A 25574-nucleotide genomic window follows, 5' to 3' on the forward strand; every position below is an offset into this window, starting at 1 on the left:
GCTGGTACTGATCTCAGTCAGAGTGTGAGTGGTGAGGAAGGAGGTTGTGTTGGAGGATCAGCTGTGTCCTGATGATCCAGAGAGGTTGAAGCAGCAGCATCAGCTCTGACTGGGCCATGTTACTGGGAGGTAGAGTGGAGAGGAGAGCTTCATCCAGCAGTGACTGACAGAGGAATCACAACCAGTGGAGATGACTCTCAGTGCTGCAGTCTGAACTGCTCTGAGATCAGCTCGACTGTCAGACACAATGTCAACATAACTGTAGATTGAAACTTACTTCAATTGATTTCTTTCTTTGCACCTTGTGGGACGATGGAGAGTTGCAGTTAATTTCCACAATATATTTTGGAATAATTAATATTAGTGCAATAATATATATTTATTATCTTTTAAAATAGTAATTTTTTCTAATTTATCCCAACAGATTGTGTTATTGTAGAAAACTGAGGTAAAGAACTGCAAAGTCTTGTGATATTGATCAATTTTCATTTTGATATTTGATTAATTGTTATTATAAAAGTATTGAACAGAGTTACTTAAAGTTACTGAAATATCTGGATTTTGGTGAGAAGTCAGTGAACATTGGTTACACATTGAACACCAGAACATTTTAATACCTTGTTATATTATTCTACTGACATAAAATGAATCAGCAAAATATAAAATAAGCTCTAATCTTACGTGTCATTGGTAATAATTAAGAATATGTGCATGTATATATTTGTTGTGTTTTCTCATATTGTGAGAGTTTATATTATTGCATCAAAAACACAAATCTGTTTATTGAAATCACATCTTACTTCTGATTGATATAAATCTCCACAATCCAGCTACTATAAATATAAATGATCTCCATGTTGGTGTAAATGAACATTTGTTACAGTTTTATTTCTGACTGAAGAAGATTCAAGTGTTGGTTGCTTAATGATCTCCTGATTTTCAAATAAATAAATCAATAACTATCACAAATATCAGCTTTTTCTCATTTTATAACAGATGAATATTTGCTTGTGAGGAACAGAAATAAGATAAAACCTGAACAAAGTGTGGATTCAATCAAAGCTTTACTGTAGTTTCTCAGTTTGCAGTCGGCTGTTTACGTCTTCATTAGACTCTGAGCATAAAACAAAGGTGGAAAGCCATCTGACTCTGACTCCCACACTGAGAAAGATCATGTTTTATTCACACAATTAAAGTGAATCAGTTTCCAACAAGTGCTCGTCCAGTCTGTTGTAACACAGAAGAATTCAACTTTAGAGACTTTAAGGCAAATTCCATACATGAACAATAAAAAGGAAGCCCCAGAGTTAAACTGAAAACAGGATTAGAAGCTGCTGTCACTCTCAAACTGATTCCCTGGTCTTAATACAGGAAGTCATGTTCAGTAATAACTCATTTTGAGTTGTTCAACTTCTCTGATGACGTCCTCAGTAACAGGAGAAGATGGTGATGATGGAGCTGCAGCTGATTCACTCTGTGGCTCTCAGACTAAAGGCTACTTCACTTATCAACAAGCTGACTACTATAATAGGATCTGTTGGCAGAAATAATATGTGTAATATGTGCCTAACTCATTAGTGTATAATAGTGCCTTAAGTATAATTCATGTGTGCATCAAATTCTGTTTTCAATTCAGTCTCAATACTCAAAAAAAGGACAAAAAAGATTTTTTCTCCTTTTTCATTTGCAGAAATCCTCTATTTTGAAAATTCAAGAAGAAGAAGAAGAAGAAGATAAGAAGAAGCAGAATTTACTGGTGCAAGTTATAGGAAGATATTAAAGGATCAGGTGAATAAAAAGTATTTAATGTCTGTCAGATATTTACAGCAGGTTTAAAGTGTTTATATAAACTCAGCAGTGACAGAATTTCACAGTCAGCTTGTAAAGTGACTGCATCACTTCACTGTGTTGCAGCGCCCTCTACAGGGAAGAAACTGAAAATTAAAGATCAACTTTAAGTTCTTACCATCAGTAAAAGTTAGTGTTTTTCAGTGATTCCATGTAAAATGTTTAAAAAGAAAATTACAAATATAAAAGAGACAAAAGAATTAAATTAGTGCACAAGTTAAAATATATGAATAAAACAGAATACATATAAAACAGAATACTTTAGTGAACAGTAGTGATTAAATTAATTTACTGTATATATACAATAATAATGTAGGAAATGTATGAGCTTAAACTAATATACACATTATCAAGCAGTTGATGTTGCTGAGAGCTGCTTGCCACAGTTTCACATGAGTTTCGGAGGATTTGCTCACATTAATTCAATACAGTCACATTGAGAGCAGCACAGGTTGTTGGGGATCTTGTAGGTAGTTGCTATCATACATGTCTTCTTCTTTCCTGCGAACAAAACTGAACACAAGTTATTGGTAAAATACATCCAAGTGGAACTCAACACAAACTTTTATTTAGGTTAGAAAAACGTTTCATGTTCAAACCACTGAGCCAGTTTATTTTTGGATGAGTTTTGCATTATATTACATTCTGCTTGTGTGTTTATTTAGTAGTAGTTATTATTAGTTAATTTAATTAATTACAGCCTGCCGTGCACTGTAAAATGATTCAGGTGCTTCTGTATTCAGTATGTAAGATATACTTACCACAAGGAGTTTTCTCATAGTACCATTTCTGGTCTTGTTCCTCTCTGTGTCAAACACACATCATCATCAGTGCAAACAACGTACACATTAAATAAATCCCAACTGAAGGCAGAATGTGTTTTTCTTACCCTTTTAGATTTGCAGTACAGTATAAGTCCTGTTAGCAATACAACCACAATGACTCCAACCACCACAGCTACAATAATGCCTGTAACACCAGTCCGACTCACTGAAACAGAGAGAGACAGTTCAGTTAAATGAACTTGAACCAACCAACTCAGACCACAACATACTGACTGATAACTACTGTAGCATTAATCACGTGTCCATCTCTCAGAATCTACAGTTTCCTCACCCTCAGCTGTTAGATCTTCCTGATGTTAAGCAATCCTACATTCAGCTACTTCAACTTTGCAGCCAACCACCTATTAACACTCCACCAAACATCCCAACACCCAGGCAACCCTCGGGCAATGCCTTAACAGAGACCTACGGCACTCTAGCAACCACCTACTTACATCTACTGGAATAGTGTGAGGGTCCCTCTGTGTGCTTTGTACTGCTTGTGGAGGTGGCTGTGGTTTACACTCAGCTGCAGGAGAGAGAGAGGTGTGGGGATGGCTTGTGAGAGCAGCGCCAGGTGAGTTGACAGTTGATTCTGTCTGGAGGGCTGCAGACCTGTCGGAGGTTACTCAGCAGTATGTTGCACACCTGGACTCGGTGTGCCCCGTGGATATAAGCCAGAGCAGCAGCCAGTCTTTTAGCAGCTCTCCTCTCCCTCCACACACCTTTTGTTTGGTATCTTTTGTTTCCTTTTCTTTGGTTTTATAACATCCACTCCCCACACTACTGGCCTTACAGAGTCCTCTCACTATGTATTTGGATTGTTTTGTTGTAAATGAATGACTTCTTTTGCCCCAGTCTAAGAGCTGAAACTGGTTGAAACTGTGCCCAATATCAAACCTGAGATATGCTGATAGTTTGAATGGCAGCTTTCACTCAGACAGACTTGCTCTTACCTTTCTCTATTCTCAGAAAGGTGTTAGTTACGTATGTCTCCTCAGGATTACTGAGTTCACAGGTGTACATCCCCTCCTGTTTCCAAGATAAGTCCTGTAGCATGAGGCCGCCTGACTCAGAGACGCCCTTCACCTGCTGCCTCCACTCCTCTGAGACTGAGTGGCTGACGTTGGCTCCGGCCTGGTTCAGAATGATCTGACTGTGGTTGAATCTCCAAACGAGGCTGAAGACCATCAGGGAGGTGTCTGACACACTGCAGGGGATTGTTGTGTCAGTGCTGGAGGCAATGATAGGAGCTGAAATGAGGCAACACAAACAGAAAAAGATCAAAACGCCTGTGAATCCGAATTATTTCCACAGATATAGAAACACATACTGTCTGATAAGAGCTGATTGGACATATTTGTTTGCTAAAAAACTGAGAATTATTAACTGCCAGGTTTGTTAGTTTGCAGTTTATCGGAAAACTCAGTGAACAAATGTCCATGTTACTCAATGAGCAAGTGATTAGTTGTTAGTTTTTGAAAAGAAATGTTATTTAAGTTGCCATTTTTTATCATTTTGTGCTATTTTCTCAACAACATCTTGTTATATCTGACCCAGGAAATAGGACTCAATAGCACGACTTGACACACACAAGGGCTCCGTAAAATAAACAGTAGTTTACTTGCAGTCCAGTTCACAAACCCTAAAAGGGCGAAGGCAGAGTCCAAAGGCATGCAAAAATCAAAAAACAAAGACACATAATCAACACACAAAGGCAGGAAGTGAATGGATTTGAAACCAGAGGTAAGTACAAAATAAAACAGGAAGTGAATGGATTTGAAACAAGTACAAAATAAAACAGGAAGTGAAAACATGAAATGATGAATAAAGAAAACAGACTTATTGTGACTGACAGACTGTAATATATAACCTTCATTTATAACCTTTGATTCTTCATGTCTTTTTATACCTTTTAGTGTTTTGTAGCTACAAACAGAGAGGAATCTTTCAAACCGGCACCAAATTAGACCAAATTAGACCAAATTAGACCAGAATACTCACGTGGGTGCCTCAAAGTGGCTCTCCTCTTGTTCCTGCGAGTGCTGATGTTGCAGCTGTAGGCCACATCAGTCCCACTGTCTGAAAGTATCAGAGAGCCGCTGATGTTGTAGAGCTGCTGTTCAGTCTCCCGGACTGTGGTTGTGTTCTTGAAGGTCACGCTGGACGGAGGGCTGGTGGACCAGGTGAGCTCAGGCTCAGGGTAGATCCCCTCTGAGCTGCAGGTGATCCTGTTTTCAACCTTCTGAATGTCGACTTCAGCGACCGGAGCTGTAAAGATCATTTTTATTTAGCACATTGGTTACATTCAGGAACACATTGCACATAAAGAAAAAGGTTTTCTGTGTGTGTTTCTCATACCGTCCACTTTCAGGTTGATAAATGAGTCCTTGTTTCCGCTGATGGTGCTGGTGTGGCAGTTGTATCTGCCCCGGTCCTGAACCTCCACCCCTGTCAGCTGCAGTGAGGCGTTTCCTCTGGAGATCTGGTCCTTGAACAGTGATGTCCTGCCTCTGAAGCGCTGATCCTGGCGTGCAAGCTGGTCTTGGTTGTGGTAGTAGGAGTGGACAGGAGTCTTTCCAGTCCCCTGAAACCAGTGGACGACTACTTCAGCGCCACCCTGGAAGCTGCACGGTAAGATGCAGCTCTTCAGAACAACACAGGACGCCTCAGTGTCTGAGAATCAAATAAAGAGACGGTTCAATTCAGGAAAAGCAGCAGAGAAAGTGAGCTCTCTTTAACTGGTGTTGTTGTGCAGTTGCAGCTCTATTGTGTATGTGACACCTGTAGTTAAATGTGGTTTAATATACAGGTCAGATAATTCTGGAGGCAGCAAAACAAACAATTTTTGTTTTAATAACGAGCTCATGTGTGATAGTAGTTAATGTTTTTTGGGGAGTCTCTAAAATATTGAGAATATGCTGTTTTTGCCATGCTTTCCTATTTTTCTGAACCTTTATCATCATAGATTATGCAAGAACTCTGGCTATTATTGATGTATTACTTATGCATGAGGGTGATTAATCCCTAATTTACTTTAATAAAGATTCTTGTCATCACCATTAAAGTGTGGTGCCGCAATATCCTGAATGTGATAGGGATAGTGATATACAGTATATTGCTAAATAAAAAGCTGTTGGGGAAGTTCACCGCGTGAGTCTGCGGAAGAGAAATAAAGAAGTGGAGCTGACAATTATTCCCATTCCCAGTTTAGGGACCATCGACTAATTACTACAGAAATTTCTTTTCACTAGCCACCATGACATTTGTCCCAGGGACTCCAGATCAAACGATTATATTACTACACTCTCCAACTAGGACACAACTCTTTTTATCCCTTTTTATTCATTCTTCTAGTTTATATTAATATTTATATGGGGAAAACTGTTCTTCTGCACTCTCCAACTATAGGACGTCACTTCCTTTAGTCTATTTTTAATTCTTGTTCTATTTACTATTACTATTTCTATAGAAAATATATTATTCGTCACTGATTTTGACTGACTTGAAAACAAACTGTATATTGTACCACTATTAATCTCTTGATGTCTCTACATGAAACGCCTGTGGCCGAGCTGACTTCCCCGCGGTGGATCGAGAAAATCACAGCCACTTTTTAAAGAGAAAATCTAAATCCTACCAGGCTCAACAGGAAATGGGTTAATGAAAATAAACGCATCACCTACCTGCCTCGGTAAGAGTGTGAATGTAAGACAGTGTCAGCAAACACACCACACAGCTGATCCCGGTCATCCTGCGTGTATCCCGAAGTAGCTCCATGGTTTCGGTTTCGGTTTTGCTTCCCCTTTTTTTACTCACATATTCATCTAATTACAAAGTCCCTCTTAAAAGATTTGGCTTTTCATTTTACTTTTATTTGAGAAATATTTAAGTATTATTAACATAATATTTAATCCATGCATTTGTTTTATTTTGGGCTTCCTTTTATTTAATAAAACTTAACACTGCACCAGAATCATTGCTGCCACTGCACAGACATTGTTAAATTAAAACACTTCAGCCTCTCAGCTGATCCTTTTAATCTCTGAAGTTAGCAAAACAAAACATTTGGCACTTTACGAGAACATTCCCAGTGATCCATTTTAAAGTGCAAAGGCTTTACAAGAAACACGAGTGCTGCATTTCAGGTCTTACAGAATGTTTTCAGAGTACGTAGATGAGAGAGCTCAATGAGCTGCAGCACATTCACACCATTTAAAAAGAAATGCTGCAAATCAGTTGCCAATGTTTTTTGAGTTTTCAAACTGTTATTGTCTTTGCAGTCTGTTGAGCTCTCAGGGCCACCGTAGACTTTACTCAATACAACTATAACTGATTAGCCACCAAGTATTTCCTCTGAACAGCAAATTAAACAAAACAAAGCAGGGTCAAACGTGTGCATACACCACCAAGTTTGTTGCACAAAGCTCATAGAGCTTCTGCAACACTTCAAATGTGTATTTCATCTTTGATCGGTGACTTAAGTTCATTACATAGATAAACCCATGAGCATAAAGCAAGTCTTTATCTACATCTACAAACATCAGGAGCCTCAGTTCCCTCAGTGATGGACACATCAGCAGGGGTGCTGAACTTCCACAAAGACCTTCATGACCCAGCAATAGTCCTCCTTCTTTGCACACAAAACGTAAATATAATAATAATAATAGTAATAATAATAATAATAATAATAATAATAATATACTGTACATGTTTTCCTACAAGTTAATGAATGAGTTAAGATCAGGTGAATTATTCTGAAGTATTTTCATTCACTTTCTAAAAGATCTGCTATAAAAGCGGGCAAGTTTACAGGATTCAGTGTATGAGAAATGAGCCGGGGTTCAGGTTTCACTGGCTCAAATGTTCATTTGTACTGGAAAATTAATTTGAAATTAGAATTTTAAAAAGGTTAAGCAGAGACAGCGGTATGTTTTATTTACCTGTAGAGATATGTATGTACTAGTATTAGGGATAGGATAGCACACTAAAGAACAAACAACATGTTTAATGTGAACACAACAATCACCAGAATCAAAATGTGACTGGTGGTCTTTCAGTTCCTCTCCAGACTCTCAGAGAAACTCTGAGCAGTGTATGATGGCATCTCGTCAAACATTCCACATGTTCCTGTTGAAACAGACAGAAGTGAATTATTACAGTGAACGCTATTTAACTGCAAACTCACTCATGCATATAAAAATAAACAGAAAGCAACAGAATGTCAATATAATCATCTACAAAAGAAGGTAATAGCTTCTCTCAAATCTCCATTATTCCCTAAAATAACTGAGCTCAGCCAAAAAGCCTCAATGTGTACAATTATGCTGTTCTGTAAACTATAAATGTATCACAATTACAATGAATAATCTCAGTGATATATATTGCTAAATGAAGAGCTGTTGGGGAAGTTAAGGAGATCTTATTGCTGAGTTGAGACAAATGATCTGACTCTCTAAAAAGAAAACCGCGTGAGTCTGCAGAAGTGAAATAAAGAAGTGGAGCTGCAGCTCTTAATGTAACAGCTCTTCTTGCAATATTACAAACTGATCCGCTGTCACACAATGCAGAATAAGGACCGTTGTCTTTTTTATAGACGCTTTTTTTTCATGAAAAATAGTGGGACAGACAGTCAAGCTCACAGACACACACTGGATTTCCTTACTTTGGGTGCAACAAAATTCTAAAGGCGGCCCACTTTACCATAGTCACACACACACACACACACACACACACACACACACACACACACACACACACACACACAAATACACACGTAACACCAGGGAGGAAACCCTGAAAGTCAAAGTATTCAGTTGGTTCAGTCTCCATTTTGAGTCGACAGAGCAGAAGGAGGGAAACTGAAGGCTGAGGCAGGGTGAGTGTTAATACAACATTATTATTATTTTACTGTCAAAGTCTCTGAGTCAGTTTTCTTCCTGTGGACTGTAGAGGACAGAAATGTTAGAATGAACTCAACAGTTTGATTCATCTGTGGATACAAAGTTGTGATTGACTGAATAATACAGATTAAAGCTACTGTAACCCAAGAAAACAAGTACAGGGTTAAAGAAAGTGACCAGGTGGAGTTCTATATTATACTGTATACTCTATATACTATACAGAGTACGTGTGTGTGTGTGTGTGTGTGTGTGTGTGTGTGTGTGTTACTTCTTGTTCTGTCAGTCTTGCATGTTTTCTCTTGAACAAACCTGTTTCCTGTTTCTTGTGCTCTGAACTCAGTCTGTTAATATTTTATCTCTCAGACTGACTGAAGTCCAGAAGATGAGTGTTTGTGTGGAGGAAGAGGAGGAGAGAGCAGAGTCTCCAGTGTCCAGCTGTCTGTCTATGAAGAGTGATCAGTCCAAAGATGATCCTCCAGACTTCAGTAATGAACCTGGACCCTCAGACACAAAGTAAGAGAACTGACACTAACTCATTAATTTCACTTATATTCAGTTACCTGTATGTTCTCTGTTGATTTAATGTTTGTATTTTACATTTTCTACCAAACTGTATTTGCTAAAAAAAACTTTTTGTGAGAAATTTTTCCTTCCAACTTCCTCTTAGTATCTGTAGCTGTCAGTCAATCTGATCTAAGAAGACTAATAGACTAACTTTTACTTCCTACTTAACAACAGTAGCAGCAATTTGTTTATTTACAGCTTCCTGAATGGGAAAGATTAAAGGACAAAGGATTCATGTGAATAAAACCATCTTGGTGTTTGCAGAGTTCAGGACAACAGACAGAGAGCAGAGTCTCCAGTGTCCGGCTGTCTGTCTATGAAGAGTGATCGGTCCAAAGATTGGGATCCAGACTTCAGTAATGAACCTGGACCCTCAGACACAAAGTAAGAAACTGTTTTTACTGTAAACTGACCTGATGGAAGATGATTCATTGAGCATGAAGACAAAATAGATTTATTTTCATGATGCAGAACTATTAGTGCAGACACTGTTTCAAACTAAAATGTATCTTATTTTATTTCTTTAACAAAAAACTTGAGAACCTCAGTTTCAGAGTTTATATTTCATATATAATATGATAATATTCATATATTTTTGCTCTGATGTTTAAGTCGCTGTAAATATTTGTAACTATTATCTGAAAGAATCTGTTTCTAATGTGTAATTAAATATATTGTTTCTAAAGATGAAGAAACAAACATCCATTTATTTATGTAAAAGTTATCTGCAGATTTAAAAACAGGGACAGAAAATGTCAAATGTAGATTTGGAGACTTCTTTTTTAAGAATATTTGAACTGGATATATTCCTTCATTTGATAGCTGACAATATAGAGTGACAGGAAAAATAAAAGGAATGAAAAACAAACAAATAAACAGTTTGTAGTTGAACCTGTGACACCACTGTTACGTGCTATGTGTCTTACAGTAAACTGCTGGTCTATAATAATTATTTAGAGCACTTCTAACCTCAGTTTAAACTAACACAAGCTAATCTGCCCAAAGTGACTGTAGAACAGTGAAGGACATAATCAGCTCTCTTTAATGGAAGGCTTTTATTGTGAAGCAGCTGCAGGAAGTGTTGAGTTTGTATTAATAACAAACTACAGGCAGATCAATAAATGTTTAATAAGACAGACAGATAGGAAAGCACTCAGTGTTTATGAAAGCAGGAGAGTTGAAATAAAAGGAATCATTTTCATTACAGACTGAATGCTGAATTCAAACAGAAAAGTTAACAACACTTTAAATGTTCTCTGTGACCATCTGAGCTTCCAGACAGTGTCGGACAAATCTCAGTATTTTTCATCAACAATCAACAAATCATTTTAGTAATAAAGAAATGTCTTCACAGAGAGAGGAAGAGGAGTCATGTTTCTGTGGAGGAGCAGCTGTCCTGCTGTGTTTTGTGTCAGGACGTCCTGAAGGATCCAGTCTCTACCAGCTGTGGACACTGGTTCTGCAGACAGTGCATCACTTCATACTGGGACCAGTCTGCTTCATCAGGAGACTCCTCCTGTCCCCAGTGTGGAGAAAGATCCAGAACAAGAGCTGGACTGCAGACAGCCAGTCAGACCAGCACTGTACAAAGTAAGACTGTACATCTTAAAAATCTAATCTGTTACATTTCATTACATTAGGTTTATTTAGAGACTTATAAGTTCATTCAACCATGTGGATACAACAAATCGATTGATCGGTAGCTGGACCCCCTCGTAGTGAGGGAATAGCACGCTGATTGTCAGTGTAGTGGACGTGCTTTGTTTGGTTTGACCATGTCCTGGATGTAGGGTTAGTGTGAGCCTATTTACAGCACAATAGTACCAGTGACTTGAATCTGACACGATAAGCCACCAGTAGCCAGTGCAGGGTGTGGAGGAGCAGTGTAGTGTGGGAGAACTTCAGTAGGTTGAAGACCAGCTGAGCTGCTGCATTCTGGATGAGCTGCAGAGGTCAGATGGCACATGCAGGCAGACAGGAGTGAGTTGCAGTAGTTTAGGCATGAGATGACAAGATCCTCCTGGGTGAGGAACAGACTCTGAGCTAAAATTATCACTCAGAAACAGTGTAATAATGTACATAACCACACAGTGAGTAACACTAAAATACTTCAGCATATTGTGCTAACTTACCTGTGGCACAGAGGTTTTTGTGACATGAGTGAAAAAAAACACCTCTGTGTGGAGACACTTGACCACAACTACACTCGTTACTGGAAGTCAGTGCAATAAAAGCGTTGCTAGTAAAAAGCAAACACTTTATCAATACACTGTTCAACAAGTAAAACCATGTAAACCTGTGGAGAAGTGATATCCGCTCTCTCCGCTTTCTCTCATCAACCTCCTCTATGTTTTACACAAGCACAGCACTGAGCTCAGCTAATAGTGAATTGCTACCAAAATAAAAGCTCTCTGTTTAGTTTAGTTTGCCACGTATCTTAAAATCTGGCAAATTCTTGTTTTCAACTGAGCTGCTGGCTGAGACAAACCAGGAGAGTCTCACATCAGAGTCAGAATGAATGACAGATAATCTAACCTTCATTCATTCAGTATTTTGATGTCAGGACATTTTAGATTTGTTTACAGTGAGATATTATTGAGTTCTTATAGTGACGTTGCTGTTGTAAACATTACAGTTGCTGCTCTAGAAACAACATGTAGTTTTATTTAAAATATTACATTCTTACCCAGTTCTTAAATAAAATAAAACTAGGCTGACATAGTAACTGCATAGCTAATATGGACTCTTTAATGTTTGTTTGGTTTTATAGCAAGTCATATCATCATGGCAATATTGAACATTGTTATTACACATCGCAGATATTCCTCATATCGTGCAGGGCTAGTTTAGATAATGAGCTGCTGAGGCTCAGCCTGTTGCCTCTGCTGTCAATCAAACACATACACCGACACACAGTCAGAGAAAAAATAACATTTTCTGATGTTAATGAAAATAATCAGAAGATTGTCAAATCTTCCTTCAAACTTTTTCTCTTAATTAGTGAGTGGTGGTCTGCAGGAGGTTTTAGATGAACATAAGATCAGTCTGAAGACGAGATGTAAACATGTGACTGAAGGAACTGATGAAACAGGAAGTGGAACCCTCCTCAACAGGATCTACACTGAGCTCTACATCACAGAGGGACAGAGTGAAGAGGTTAATTCCCAACATGAGGTGAGGCAACTTGAGACAGCTTCCAAGATGGAGACCCTCCATGACACTCCAATCAAGTACCACGAGATCTTTAAAGCCTTACCTGACCAACAGAGACACATCAGAGTGGTTCTGATGAACGGCGTCGCTGGCGTTGGAAAAACCTTCTCAGTGCAGAAGTTCACTCTGGACTGGGCAGAGGGTTTGGAAAACCAAGATGTCAGTCTGGTGGTTCTGCTTTCGTTCAGGGAGCTAAACCTGATCAAAGATGAGCAGTACAGTCTTCTCACGCTGCTCCATGTTTTCCATCCAACATTACAGAAGGTCACAGCAGAGCAGCTCACTGTCTGTAAACTTTTATTCATCTTTGACGGCCTGGATGAAAGCAGACTTTCACTGGATTTCCACAACAATGAGGTTGTGTCTGACGTCACACTGAAGTCTTCAGTCAACGTGCTGTTGACAAACCTCATCAAGGGGAATCTGCTTCCCTCGGCTCTCGTCTGGATAACTTCCAGACCTGCAGCAGCCAATCAGATCCCTCCTGAATGTGTTGACAGGGTAACAGAAATACGAGGCTTCACTGACGCCCAGAAGGAGGAGTACTTCAGGAGGAGATTCAGTGATGAAGATCTGTCCAACAGAATCATCTCACACATCAAGACCTCCAGGAGCCTCCACATCATGTGTCTAATCCCAGTTTTCTGCTGGATCACTGCTACAGTTCTGGACCACATTTTGGCTACAGACCAGAGAGGAGAGCTGCCCAAGACCCTGACTGACATGTACTCACACTTCCTGCTGGTTCAGACAAAGAGGAAGAAGCAGAAGTATGATGAGGGACATGAGAAGAGTCCACAGGAGCTGATGGAGGCTGACATGGAAGTTCTTCTGAAGCTGGGGAGGCTGGCGTTTGAACAGCTGGAGAAAGGAAACATCATGTTCTACCAAGAAGACCTGGAGCAGTGTGGTCTTGATGTCACAGAGGCCTCGGTGTACTCAGGAGTTTGTACAGAGATCTTCAAAAGAGAGAGTGTGATCTTCCAGAAAACAGTCTACTGCTTTGTTCATCTGAGCATTCAGGAGTTTCTGGCTGCAGTCTATATGTTCCACTGTTACACCAACAGGAACACCAAAGTACTGGAGGACTTTCTGGGTCAAAAATATGTTAATTCAATCCTGGATGTCTTTCTGAGAGATTCCATTGGGAAATCCCTTAAAAGTAAAAATGGCCACCTGGACCTGTTTGTTCGCTTCCTTCATGGCCTCTCTCTGGAGTCCAACCAGAGACTCTTAGGAGGCCTGCTGGGTCAGACAGACAACAGTCCAGAAATCATCCAGAGAGCCATCAACAACCTGAAGGAGATGAACAGTGATGATATCTCTCCTGACAGAAGCATCAACATCTTCCACTGTCTGATGGAGATGAACGACCACTCAGTCCATCAGGAGATCCAAGAGTTCCTGAAGTCAGAGAACAGATCAGAGAAGGAACTTTCTGAGATCCACTGCTCAGCTCTGGCCTACATGCTGCAGATGTCAGAGGAGGTTCTGGATGAGTTGGACCTGAAGAAGTACAGCACATCAATGGGGGGACGACAGAGACTGATTCCAGCTGTGAGGAACTGCAAAAAGGCTCAGTAAGTCCAGATGTGATTAACATTATAAAGCAACATGAAGCTGAAGCCATCAGTATTAGAGTAAAGATACACACTTTACACAGATGAACAATATAAAACCTCCACACTCTAAAGGTTTTCTTAAACTAGTTTAAACCTGTTTATTTAGATAATTATACTTGTGTTAAACAGCAGATGTCTACAGAAATAATTTTTGTGTTTATGTCAATTTAGTGATTAAGTATCCTCTACCATTTAATAGGGCTGGGCGATATGGCTTAAAAAATAAAATCACCGATTTTTTCACACCAAACCCGATTTACGATTTTAATCGATTTTTTTGTAGACTGTTTTTTAGCTGGTGTTTGTGGGCTGCGGTCCTGTATATCTCGCAGAGAGCAACATTTATCCCACTCGGCTGCATGCCTCTGCTTGAGGTGCTGGAATAAATTGGTCGTACTGCTACCTTTGGTTGCAACAGCTTTCAAACAAACTTTGCAGTGGGTCGTGGTTTGTTCGCTGTCGGACGCCAAAACCAAACCAGTTCCACACAAACGACGACACTGTGCCTTTTTTGGGGACTGGCTTGCTGCCGTGTTGTGTTTATCTGTGGAGAGGCGGGGGGAGATGTCAGCGCACTCTCTTACGGGAGCCCAAATGGAGCGCCGGTGTTGTGGAAGTTCAAGAGAAAACCGATTTTAACTAAAAATAAATCGTGTTTAACTATGAATTCGAATTAATCGATAAAATCGATTTATCGCCCAGCCCTACCATCTAACTACCTTTCTGTGGGCGATGGAGGCTTGATACAATCAGTCATCATTTAACCATAATAGTCTTTATTTTGTACAGTGTTTACAGTGTCTATGTTTCTATAATGTGTCTGTTCATTGTTATGTTATGTTATGTTTTTTATCAGACACTGTATATTGTTGTTTAGTTAATAAAAAGTAATATATTTGCAGATTTTGCTAAATTAGAATATTTTTTATTTTTAAATAGTAAGGAACCTCTCTCTCTCTCAGTGTGAGCTCAGTAGGTTCAGTTCAGTGGATGGATTTCATCATCACCAAGCTCAGAGAAGAACTATTATTTAACTGTTCAACTCTGAACTTGACAGATTGTATTATACCTTTTGTGTAATATAATATATGTTTTATATTTTCTGTCATCACAGACTTTCTTACTGTGGACTCTCAGACACTCACTGTGAAGTTGTGGCCTCAGCTCTGAAGTCCAACCCCTCCCATCTGAGAGAGCTGGACCTGAGCTTCAACACCCTGAAGGATTCAGGAGTGAAGCTGTTGTGTGCTGGACTGGAGAGGCAAAACTGTAAACTGGAGACTCTGAGGTCAGTTCATGTATTTTGCTCTTGTATAATGTATATCTACCAAATTTAAATGCATAAAAGAAGTTTTAAATTTCCTTTGGTTTCCTTGTCTTCTGGTTTTGTCTGAGTATAAATCTCTTTAATGTTTGTCAGTCTGAACAGTTTCGGTCCAAATTTATTCTCTGCTCAAATTGGATTAATGTTAAGAAAGGATTAATCCTACAATGTAATGCAAAATATCATTTTATACATAACCATCTGAACACTTTTTGTATTTTACAGGAACATTTACACATAAGACCCCTCTCTCTGTCAGAAACACCCTGAAACTAACATACAGTAGTACACATTGTGAAGCATATTTCTAAATGCAAGTGTTTGACGTATCATGTCTACTCTGTCACCAATGACATTTCAACATCAGAAAATTATGTCACTTTGTGTTTGGACTCAACCAGTAATCATGAACATAAATAAAACACTAAAAATAGAATAATTGGATAAAAAAGACTCTTTGCATTTTGCATCACAAAGCACATCAACATGGTCAGTCATTAATCACAAGGTTTGTGGTTTGAAACTTGAGCTCCTCCTGTTCACATGTAAAAGTGTCCTTAAGCAACATAATGAACCAAGACTGGACTGAGATCAGCAGCATGTTATCAGTATGTTGATCAGTGTTGACATGAATAGATTAATGAATGTTGTGCTGACATTAGGATGATGTCTGTAGGATGACATTATAATGATCCACAATAACACAATGACAAAGTAACTCTACTCATTTCAGAGAAAAGCTCATTAATTAGAACATATTCATGTTGAGCTACACGTTGGAAACCTGAAAACATCTGATTGGATTAAAAATTGATTTTTATCTGCATAATTTATTCTTTATTCAGATTCAGTGGCTGCAGTTTGTCAGAGATCAGCTGTGATTGTCTGATCTCAGCTCTGAAGTCCAACCCCTCCCATCTGAGAGAGCTGGACCTCAGCAACAACTACAATTTGCAGGATTCAGGAGTGAAACTGCTGTGTGGTTTTCTGGAGAGTCCACACTGTAGACTGGAGACTCTGAGGTCAGACACCATTTTTTCCTTCTGTGCTGAGATTAATATGATGCGAAAGTTGTGATGACAGTAAAGTGCAGACATAAGGATGATATTATACTGATCCACACTGAGTATCTTAATGCTGAAGTCTGTTTTCTTCATCAAAGGTTCTAGAGTTACATAATTTATTCTTTATTCAGATTGAGTTACTGCAATTTGTCAGAGATCAGCTGTGATTATCTGGTCTCAGCTCTGAAGTCCAACCCCTCCCATCTGAGAGAGCTGTGGCTGAATAACAACAATCTGCAGGATTCAGGATTGAAGCTGCTGTGTGGTTTTCTGGAGAGTCCACACTGTAGACTGGAGACTCTGAGGTCAGTCCACTGACACTGTTACTATTGTAGTTTGTTTTTGTCATATTTGCTGAAACTTTCACTGCATCCTGACAGAAGTACATGAGATGGATGATCTATATATGCTCCTAATGGAATTTGCAAGAATCCACCGGGCCTGAACAAAAACAATCAGCCGAGAAAGTCTGTAGTTGAGTCTTATTCACAGGTTGTCAAATGCGGACACTTTAGGTGAGATGTAGTGAAAGTTTCAGCAAATATGACAAAAACATATATACATTTCTATTATTATTATTATTATTATTATTATTATTATTATTATTATTATTATTATTATACATTATTACACTAATAACGTCTGATCATTGATATTAATCCTTCAGATTGAATTTATCTTAAATCGTGTATAGGAGTGGACCAAGACAACTTTCTTGAGGCACTCCATTTTCTTAACCTTTTTTAACATTTGAATAACTTCCATTAAAGTACACCATTTGCCTTCTGTCGCTCAAGTAGCTTTTTTTCCATAATAGTGGAGACTGAGAAAAACCATATGATTTTAGTTTCAACATGAACTCATGATCAATGAAATCAAAAGCAGCAGAAAAATCAAGCAAAACTACTTTAACTTTTAATTTTTCTCTGTCCTATTTCCACAAGCCAGTCATGAACCATTTGAGTCAAGGCAGTGGCTGTCGAATGTTTTTCTCTATATGCATGTTGGAAATTAGTGATTAAATTATTATTTAAAAAATAAGATTGGATCTGCTCATATACATTTCTTTCTGTTGTCTTACTTAAGATTGGTAATAAACTTATAGGTCGACTATTAGATTGTGAAAACTGCAACTTCCTAATTTTTTGGTATCGGCACCACTTTGGAAATCTTCCATGGTTGTAGGCATAACTTTTCACTGAAACACTGATTAATAATATGCATGACCATAGGAGCAAAGAATGAAGTTATAGGCTGTATAAATTTGCTATCAAGACTGTCAACACCAGGTGGTTTATTTTTTTAAGGCATTAACATTGATTCAATTTTAGCAACACTAACATCCTTGAACTCAAAGTTACATTTTTTGCCTTGCATAGTATGATCTATTAATATATGTGATAAATCTGTATTCTTAGGCTGGGTGGTAGTTTTAACCTATCAATCTTATTTATAGAATAACTGTTTAGATGATTTGCTATATCTATAGGTTTAGTATAAAATTCCCCTCCAGTTTCTAAATAACATGGGGTGGATTTAGTATTTCCTCTCAATAGGGAGTTCAAAATATTCCATAATTGTTTACTTACTCACTCATTTATTCAATCATCAAAATACCCTTTCTTTTTCTTCTTATTTAATTTTGTTACAAAATTCCTTAATTTGCAATATATTTACCAATCCGATCTAAAACTAGATGAAATTGCTATTAATTTAGTTTGATCCCTTTCCTGTACATTTGTTAATGGTGCATGACGGTGTCATTGAAAGTGTGAAATGCTCCTTCAGGGTTCTCTTCTAAGAACACCTTTGACCAGTTAGCATTGTTAACATCTTCCATATATCTGTCCTCATTAAAACCCCAAAATTTTATTTTCCTAACTATTTTTGGACCACATTTAGCAAATTTGCTTTTCCTTACAATTGCAATGAGATTATGGTCACTACAACCTAATTGCACAGATATGGAATTACAGCAAAACTCTTGTGTATTTATAATAACAAGACGATGATGTTGCACTTCTACACCGCCATCATCGAGTCCATCCTCACCTCTTCCATCACCATCTGGTACGCTGCTTCCATTGCCAAGGACAAGGGCAGACTGCAGCGTATCATTCGATCAGCTGAGAAGGTGATCGGCTGCAATCTGCCAGCCCTCCAGGACCTGTACGCTTCTAGGACCCTGAGTCGTGTAGGCAAGATTGTGGCTGACCCCTCCCACCCTGGACCCAAACTCTTTGAAACACTTCCCTTTGGTAGGAGGCTGCGGTCCATCACGACCAAAACCTCTCACCACAAAAACAGTTACTTCCCATCTGCAGCTGGCCTCATTAACAAGGCCCGACCCCCTACTGACACTGACTCTTATACCCACCCTGTATATACAGTATGACTTACATTAATGCAGTCCCGTCTTCTGCACAGTTTTCTTTCTTTCTTATCTTTCTTGTCTTTATTTATTTATATTTTGAAAGTACTTTATTTTTCTGTGATTTGTATATTTGTATATTTTATGCATCAATGCACCAAGACACATTCCTCATAGGTGTAAAAACCTACATGGCAATGAACATTATTCTGATTCTGATAACAAATATCTAAATTATTGTGTCGGTAGAAGGCTGACAATATGAAGATCCACAATAACACAATGACAAAGTCACTCTACTCATTTAAGAGAAAAGCTCATTGATTAGGACATAGTAATGTTGAGCTACAGATTTAAAACCTGAACACATCTGACTGGAATATAAATGGATTTTTATCATTTATTCTTTATTCAGATTGAGGTACTGCAGTTTGTCAGAGATCAGCTGTGATTATCTGGTCTCAGCTCTGAAGTCCAACCCCTCCCATCTGAAAGAGCTGGAACTGAGTCTCAACAATCTGCAGGATTCAGGAGTGAAGCTGCTGTGTGGTTTTCTGGAGAGTCCACACTGCAGACTGGAGACTCTGAGGTCAGTTCACTGACTCTCTGTTGCTGTTGTAGATCTGATATGTTTAATGAACAATTGAACCTAATTTATGTTCATACATAACTTACATCCATAAAGTTGTAAATTTCCTTTTGTTCATATTTTCATGTTTGTTGAACTAAATTTAGTCTGCAGTCACAAAGACTTGTGTTTGTTAAAGAAACTGTAGAAAATGTCCACTGTTAGTTGTTAAAGTAAATGAATGTTTATAATTGTTGGTAAATGGTCACATCTGGATACAGAAGATCCTCTGAACTAATATTTGTTTTAAACTGATCAAGTTTACTGAAGGAGAAATATTTCTTTGGTTTCTGTTTTTTTAATGTGTTTTGACAAATGATAACAAATTAACATTGTCCTATAAAGTTAAGATTATGTATTCTTTATTCAGATTGAGTGACTGCAGTTTGTCAGAGATCAGCTGTGATTATCTGGTCTCAGCTCTGAAGTCCAACCCCTCCCTTCTGAGAGATCTGAACCTGAGTAACAACAAGCTGCAGGATTCAGGAGTGAAGCTGCTGTGTGGTTTTCTGGAGAGTCCACACTGTAGACTGGAGACTCTGAGGTCGGACACCATTTTTTCCTTCTGTGCTGAGATTAATATGATGTGAAAGTTGTGCTGACAGTAAAGTGCGGACATAAGGCTGATATTATACTGATCCACACTGAGTATCTTAATGCTAAAGTATTTTTTTCAGTGGTTTAGTCCATTGACTGTGGCAGAGCAATGTTGAGCTCCACATTTAAAACCTGAATATAACAAGAAAAATCCATGATCTAAAATCTTTACTTATATTAGTTTTAAAATAAATTATACTATAATAAATAAATAAATAAATAATCTCTATTTCAACTATCAGACAATAACAAATATATTCAGTATTTGTTTTTTCCAACATTGTTGAAGCTATATGATGTTTATACTGACTGAATAGTTTAAACTGAAAATAATTTGATTTTATGAAATATTGTAGATGTCTTTTGTTCACATTTTCTAAACTTGTATATTTTAAACCTTCTTCAGCTCTGAACAGATTATTAAACACTGAATGATTTCAAGCAGGAACATTGTCTTCTAAACATACATAATTTATTTTTTATTCAGATTGTGGAGCTGCAGTTTGTCAGAGATCAGCTGTAATTATCTGGTCTCAGCTCTGAAGTCCAACCCCTCCCATCTGAGAGATCTGGACCTGAGTATCAACAACCTGCAGGATTCAGGAGTGAAGCTGCTGTCTGATCTTGTGAAGAGTCCACACTGTAGACTGGAGACTCTGAGGTCAGTAGAGGGTTGGAGTCAGACCATGCTGGTTTCAGCAGTATTGTACTAAACACAGTTAGTATCAAAGCAAAGATCCAGTATTTGCTGCTTTCCTCAGTGAAGCTGTAAGAGGAGGATGGTGACAGACTTCAGGGTTGGACAGAGAGAGAGAGAACAGTCAGCCAATCAGAGAGCCAGAAGCTTGTTGTGATCATGTGTTTGAGTTGATGTAAAGACAACTGTTGTTGTTGTGTTCATGTCTACAGGAAATAAAGCTGGATTCCAGCTGACAGCATTACAAGATGTACAGAGACAGTGGTCCTCATTCATCAAACTGCTGTACCATCAAATCTGATCTCAAAGTGTTTGTTCTCTCATTTCAACACTAAACAACTGATCAGTTCATCTTTGTCACAGCTCTAAGATCAGTCTAAGTGAAGCCTGCAAACCACTGGATCTCATTTCAGAGAACTATCATTATATTTAGTGACCATGTGGTCTTTGTACAGACCAGAACCTCTGCTGAAGTCCAGTAATCACAGCTATTGTTCAGTCTTTGTATGAACATGTAGGACCTTTAACATCAGATATATATCTGTCCATTTGTCTTTTGTGTAGTCCAAATATGTTTTATATTATTTTAAACAGACTCCATATTTACAGATCTGTCCTGTAAGATTTCAAAATCAGATGAAACATTCAAATGTGACTGAGACTGTGGTCAGCTTTGAACCCAAACAGCAGTAAATCCATCATTACAGTGGGCAGTGAATGTCTCTCTGTTTCTGCAGTAATGATGCGTTCAGGGACTCTCAGTACTTTATTTCCACTGTGTACTTCAGTGAAATCTGCAGAGTCAACAGACTTGATGACCACTTGTGTCTGCAGGTCTTCGAGCTTCGGCTCAGTGTGTTCACTCCAATACGTTAACATGAGAGCTGAAAGGAAGCAGGCTACGCTACACAGCCGCTCACCTTCTGGTCTGAACTGAACTGAAGTCCCTGCTAGCCTTTATACTGGATGTGCTGATGGAGGGAGTCTCTGTAAACACTGATTTATGACTTCTGTTGTCTGTCTTCTTCTCTCATTAGATGGAAGTGATCTCAGTCAGAGTGTGAGTGGTGAGGAAGGAGGTTGTGTTGGAGGATCAGCTGTGTCCTGATGATCCAGAGAGGTTGAAGCAGCAGCATCAGCTCTGACTGGGCCATGTTACTGGGAGGTAGAGAGGAGAGGAGAGCTTCATCCAGCAGTGACTGACAGAGGAATCACAACCAGTGGAGATGACTCTCAGTGCTGCAGTCTGAACTGCTCTGAGATCAGCTCCACTGTCAGACACAATGTCAATATAACTGTAGATTGAAACTTACTTCAATTGATTTCTTCTTTGCACCTTGTGGAACGATGGAGAGTTGCAGTTAATTTCCACAATATATTTTGGAATCATTAATATTAGTGCAATATTATATATCTACTATCTTTTAAAATATTTTTTTCTAATATATCCCAACAGATTGTGTTATTGCAGAAAACTGAACTAAAGAACTCTAAAGTCTGGTGATATTGATCTATTTTCATTTTGATATTTGATCCATTGTTCTTATAAAAAATATTGAACAGAGTTACTTAAAGTTACTGAAATATCTGGATTTTGGTGAGAAGTCAGTGAACATTGGTTACACATTGAACACCAGAACCTTTTAATACCTTGTTATATTATTCTATTGACATAAAATGAATCAGCAAAATATAAAATAAGCTCTAATCTTACGTGTCCTTGGTAATTAAGATTATGTGCATGTATATATTTGTTGTGTTTTCTCATATTACGAAAGTTTATATTATTGCATCAAAAACAATCACATCTTACTTCTGATTGATATAAATCTCCACAAACCAGCTTCTATAAATATAAATGATCTCCATGTTTTATTCCATTTGAATTATTTAATTATTATTATTCTTTGGATTCTCCAGAGTTTTATTTCTGACTGAAGAAAATTCAAGTGTTGCTCATTTCCACCTGCTGCTGGACTCAGCTAAAGCTTTATAATTCCTCTGTGCAGCCTTAGAAAGCAGCAGAGTCCACGAATCCATCAGTGAGTGTGAATGTGTCAGAGCTTATTGAGCTCCTGATTTTCAAATAAATAAATCAATAACTACCCCAAATGTCAGCTTTTTCTTATTTTATAACAGATGAATATTTGCTTGTGAGGAACAGAAATAAGATAAAATCTGAACAAAGTGTGGATTCAATCAAAGCTTTACTGTAGTTTCTCAGTTTGCAGTCGGCTGTTTACGTCTTCATTAGACTCTGAGCATAAAACAAAGGTGGAAAGCCATCTGACTCTGACTCCCACACTGAGAAAGATCATGTTTTATTCACACAATTAAGGTGAATCAGTTTCCAACAAGTGCTTGTCCAGTCTGTTGTAACACAGAAGAATTCAACTTTAGAGACTTAAAGGCAAATTCCATACATGAACAATAAAAAGGAAGCCCCAGAGTTAAACTGAAAACAGGATTAGAAGCTGCTGTCACTCTCAAACTGATTCCCTGGTCTTAATACAGGAAGTCATGTTCAGTAATAACTCAGTTTGAGTTGTTCAACTTCTCTGATGACGTCCTCAGTAACAGGAGAAGATGGTGATGATGGAGCTGCAGCTGATTCACTCTGTGGCTCTCAGACTAAAGGCTACTTCACTTATCAACAAGCTAACTACTATAATAATATCTGTTGGCAGAAATAATATGTGTAATATGTGCTTACTGTGTATCTACAATAATGTAGAAAATGTATGAGCTTAAATTAATATACACATTGTCAAGCTGTTCTAGTTGATGTTGCTGAGAGCTGCTTGCAACAGTTTCACATGAGTTTCTGAAGATTTGCTCACATTAATCCAATACAGTCACATTGAGAGCAGCACAGGTTGTTGGGGATCTTGTAGATAGTTGCTATCATACATGTCTTCTTCTTTCCTGCGAACAAAACTGAACAAGTTATTGGTAAAATACATCCAAGTAGAACTCAACACAAACTCTTATTACGGTTAGAAAAACGTTTCATGTTAAAACCACTGAGCCAGTTTATTTTTGGATTAGTTTACATTATTTTACACTCTGCTTGTGTGTTTGAGTTATAAGTTAATTTAATTAATTACAGCCTGCCGTGCACTGTAAAATGATTCAGGTGCTTTTCTATTTTCTAGTTTTCTCATAGTACCATTTCTGGTCAGTTCAGTTAAATGAACTTGAACCAACCAACTCAGACCACAACATACTGACTGATAACTACTGTAGCATTGTTCACGTGTCCATCTCTCAGAATCTAGTTTCCTCACCCTCAGCTGTTAGATCTTCCTGATGTTAAGCAATCCTACATTCAGCTACTTCAACTTTGCAGCCAAGCACCTATTAACACTGCAGCAAACATCCCAACACCCAAGCAACCCCAGGCAATGCCTTAACAGAGACCTTCGGCACTCTAGCAACCACCTACTTACATCTACTTGAATAGTGTGAGGGTCCCTCTGTGTGCTTTGTACTGCTTGTGGAGGTGGCTGTGGTTTACACTCAGCTGACTCAGAGACACCCTTCACCTGCTGCCTCCACTCCTCTGAGACTGAGTGACTGACGTTGGCTCCGGCCTGGTTCAGAATGATCTGACTGTGGTTGAATCTCCAAACGAGGCTGAAGACCATCAGGGAGGTGTCTGACACACTGCAGGGGATTGTTGTGTCAGTGCTGGAGGCAATGATAGGAGCTGAAATAAGGCAACACAAACAGAAAAAGATCAAAACGCCTGTGAATCCGAATTATTTCCACAGATATAGAAACACATACTGTCGGATAAGAGCTGATTGGACATATTTGTTTGCTAAAAAACTGAGAATTATTAACTGCCAGGTTTGTTAGTTTGCAGTTTATCCGAAAACTCAGTGAACAAATGTCCATGTTACTCAATGAGCAAGTGATTAGTTGTTAGTGTTTGAAAATAAATGTTATTCAAGTTGCCATTTTTTATCGTTTTGTGCTATTTTCTCAACAACATCTTGTTATAACTGACCCAGGAAATAGGACTCAATAGCACGACTCGACACACACAAGGGCTCCGTAAAATAAACAGTAGTTTACTTGCAGTCCAGTTCACAGAGATCCAATCAGATCAGATCAGGCAAACAAACCCTAAAAGGGCGAAGGCAGAGTCCAAAGGCATGCAAAAATCAAAAAACAAAGACACATGATCAACACACAAAGGCAGGAAGTGAATGGATTTGAAACCAGAGGTAAGTACAAAATAAAACAGGAACTGAAAATATGAAATGATGACTAAAGAAAACTGACTTATTGTGACTGACAGACTGTAATATATAACCTTCATTTATAACCTTTGATTCTTCATGTCTTTTTATACCTTTTAGTGTTTTGTAGCTACAAACAGAGAGGAATCTTTCAAACAGGCACCAAATTAGACCAGAAAGGTTTTATTTAGCACATTGGTTACATTTAGGAACACATTGCACATAAAGAAAAAGGTTTTCTGTGTGTGTTTCTTATACCGTCCACTTTCAGGTTGATAAATGAGTCCTTGTTTCCGCTGATGGTGCTGGTGTGGCAGTTGTATCTGCCCCGGTCCTGAACCTCCACCCCTGTCAGCTGCAGTGAGGCGTTTCCTCTGGAGATCTGGTCCTTGAACAGTGATGTCCTGTCTCTGAAGCGCTGATCCTGGCGTGCAAGCTGGTCTTGGTTGTGGTAGTAGGAGTGGACAGGAGTCTTTCCAGTCCCCTGAAACCAGTGGACGACTACTTCAGCGCCACCCTGGAAGCTGCACGGTAAGATGCAGCTCTTCAAAACAACACAGGACGCCTCAGTGTCTGAGAATCAAATAAAGACGGTTCAATTCAGGAAAAGCAGCAGAGAAAGTGAGCTCTCTTTAACTGGTGTTGTTGTGCAGTTGCAATTTACTTTAATAA

The 25574-nt window shown here is 38.5% G+C and overlaps 1 protein-coding gene and 1 long non-coding RNA gene across 51 annotated transcripts in view; one reads left to right on the forward strand and one right to left on the reverse strand.

Moving 5' to 3' along the window:
- The window catches only part of LOC127369757 (protein NLRC5-like), a 137779-nt gene extending 115019 nt beyond the window's left edge, over positions 1-22760 (forward strand). For 38 of the 50 annotated variants that reach the window (XM_051411435.1, XM_051411489.1, XM_051411446.1 and 35 more), the window contains 5 exons: positions 16494-16667; positions 19149-19322; positions 19732-19905; positions 20446-20619; positions 21693-22760. In XM_051411435.1, the coding sequence (XP_051267395.1) occupies positions 16494-16667; positions 19149-19322; positions 19732-19905; positions 20446-20619; positions 21693-21702 (706 nt within the window). In that variant the 3' untranslated portion in view covers positions 21703-22760. The remainder of the gene's footprint in view (positions 1-16493; positions 16668-19148; positions 19323-19731; positions 19906-20445; positions 20620-21692) is intronic. The other 12 variants (XM_051411439.1, XM_051411464.1, XM_051411465.1 and 9 more) reach the window with 8 other exon arrangements.
- Positions 22761-23024: 264 nt separating this feature from the next.
- LOC127369795 (uncharacterized) lies at positions 23025-25055 on the reverse strand. The gene is made up of 3 exons (XR_007886117.1): positions 24668-25055; positions 24105-24364; positions 23025-23580 (listed from the first exon to the last, which is right to left on the reverse strand). It is a non-coding gene; the product is annotated as an uncharacterized LOC127369795 (long non-coding RNA).
- Positions 25056-25574: the final 519 nt, after the last annotated feature.

The sequence above is a fragment of the Dicentrarchus labrax genome, unplaced genomic scaffold (assembly GCF_905237075.1).
Source record: "Dicentrarchus labrax unplaced genomic scaffold, dlabrax2021, whole genome shotgun sequence".
Classification (NCBI taxonomy): domain Eukaryota; kingdom Metazoa; phylum Chordata; class Actinopteri; family Moronidae; genus Dicentrarchus; species Dicentrarchus labrax.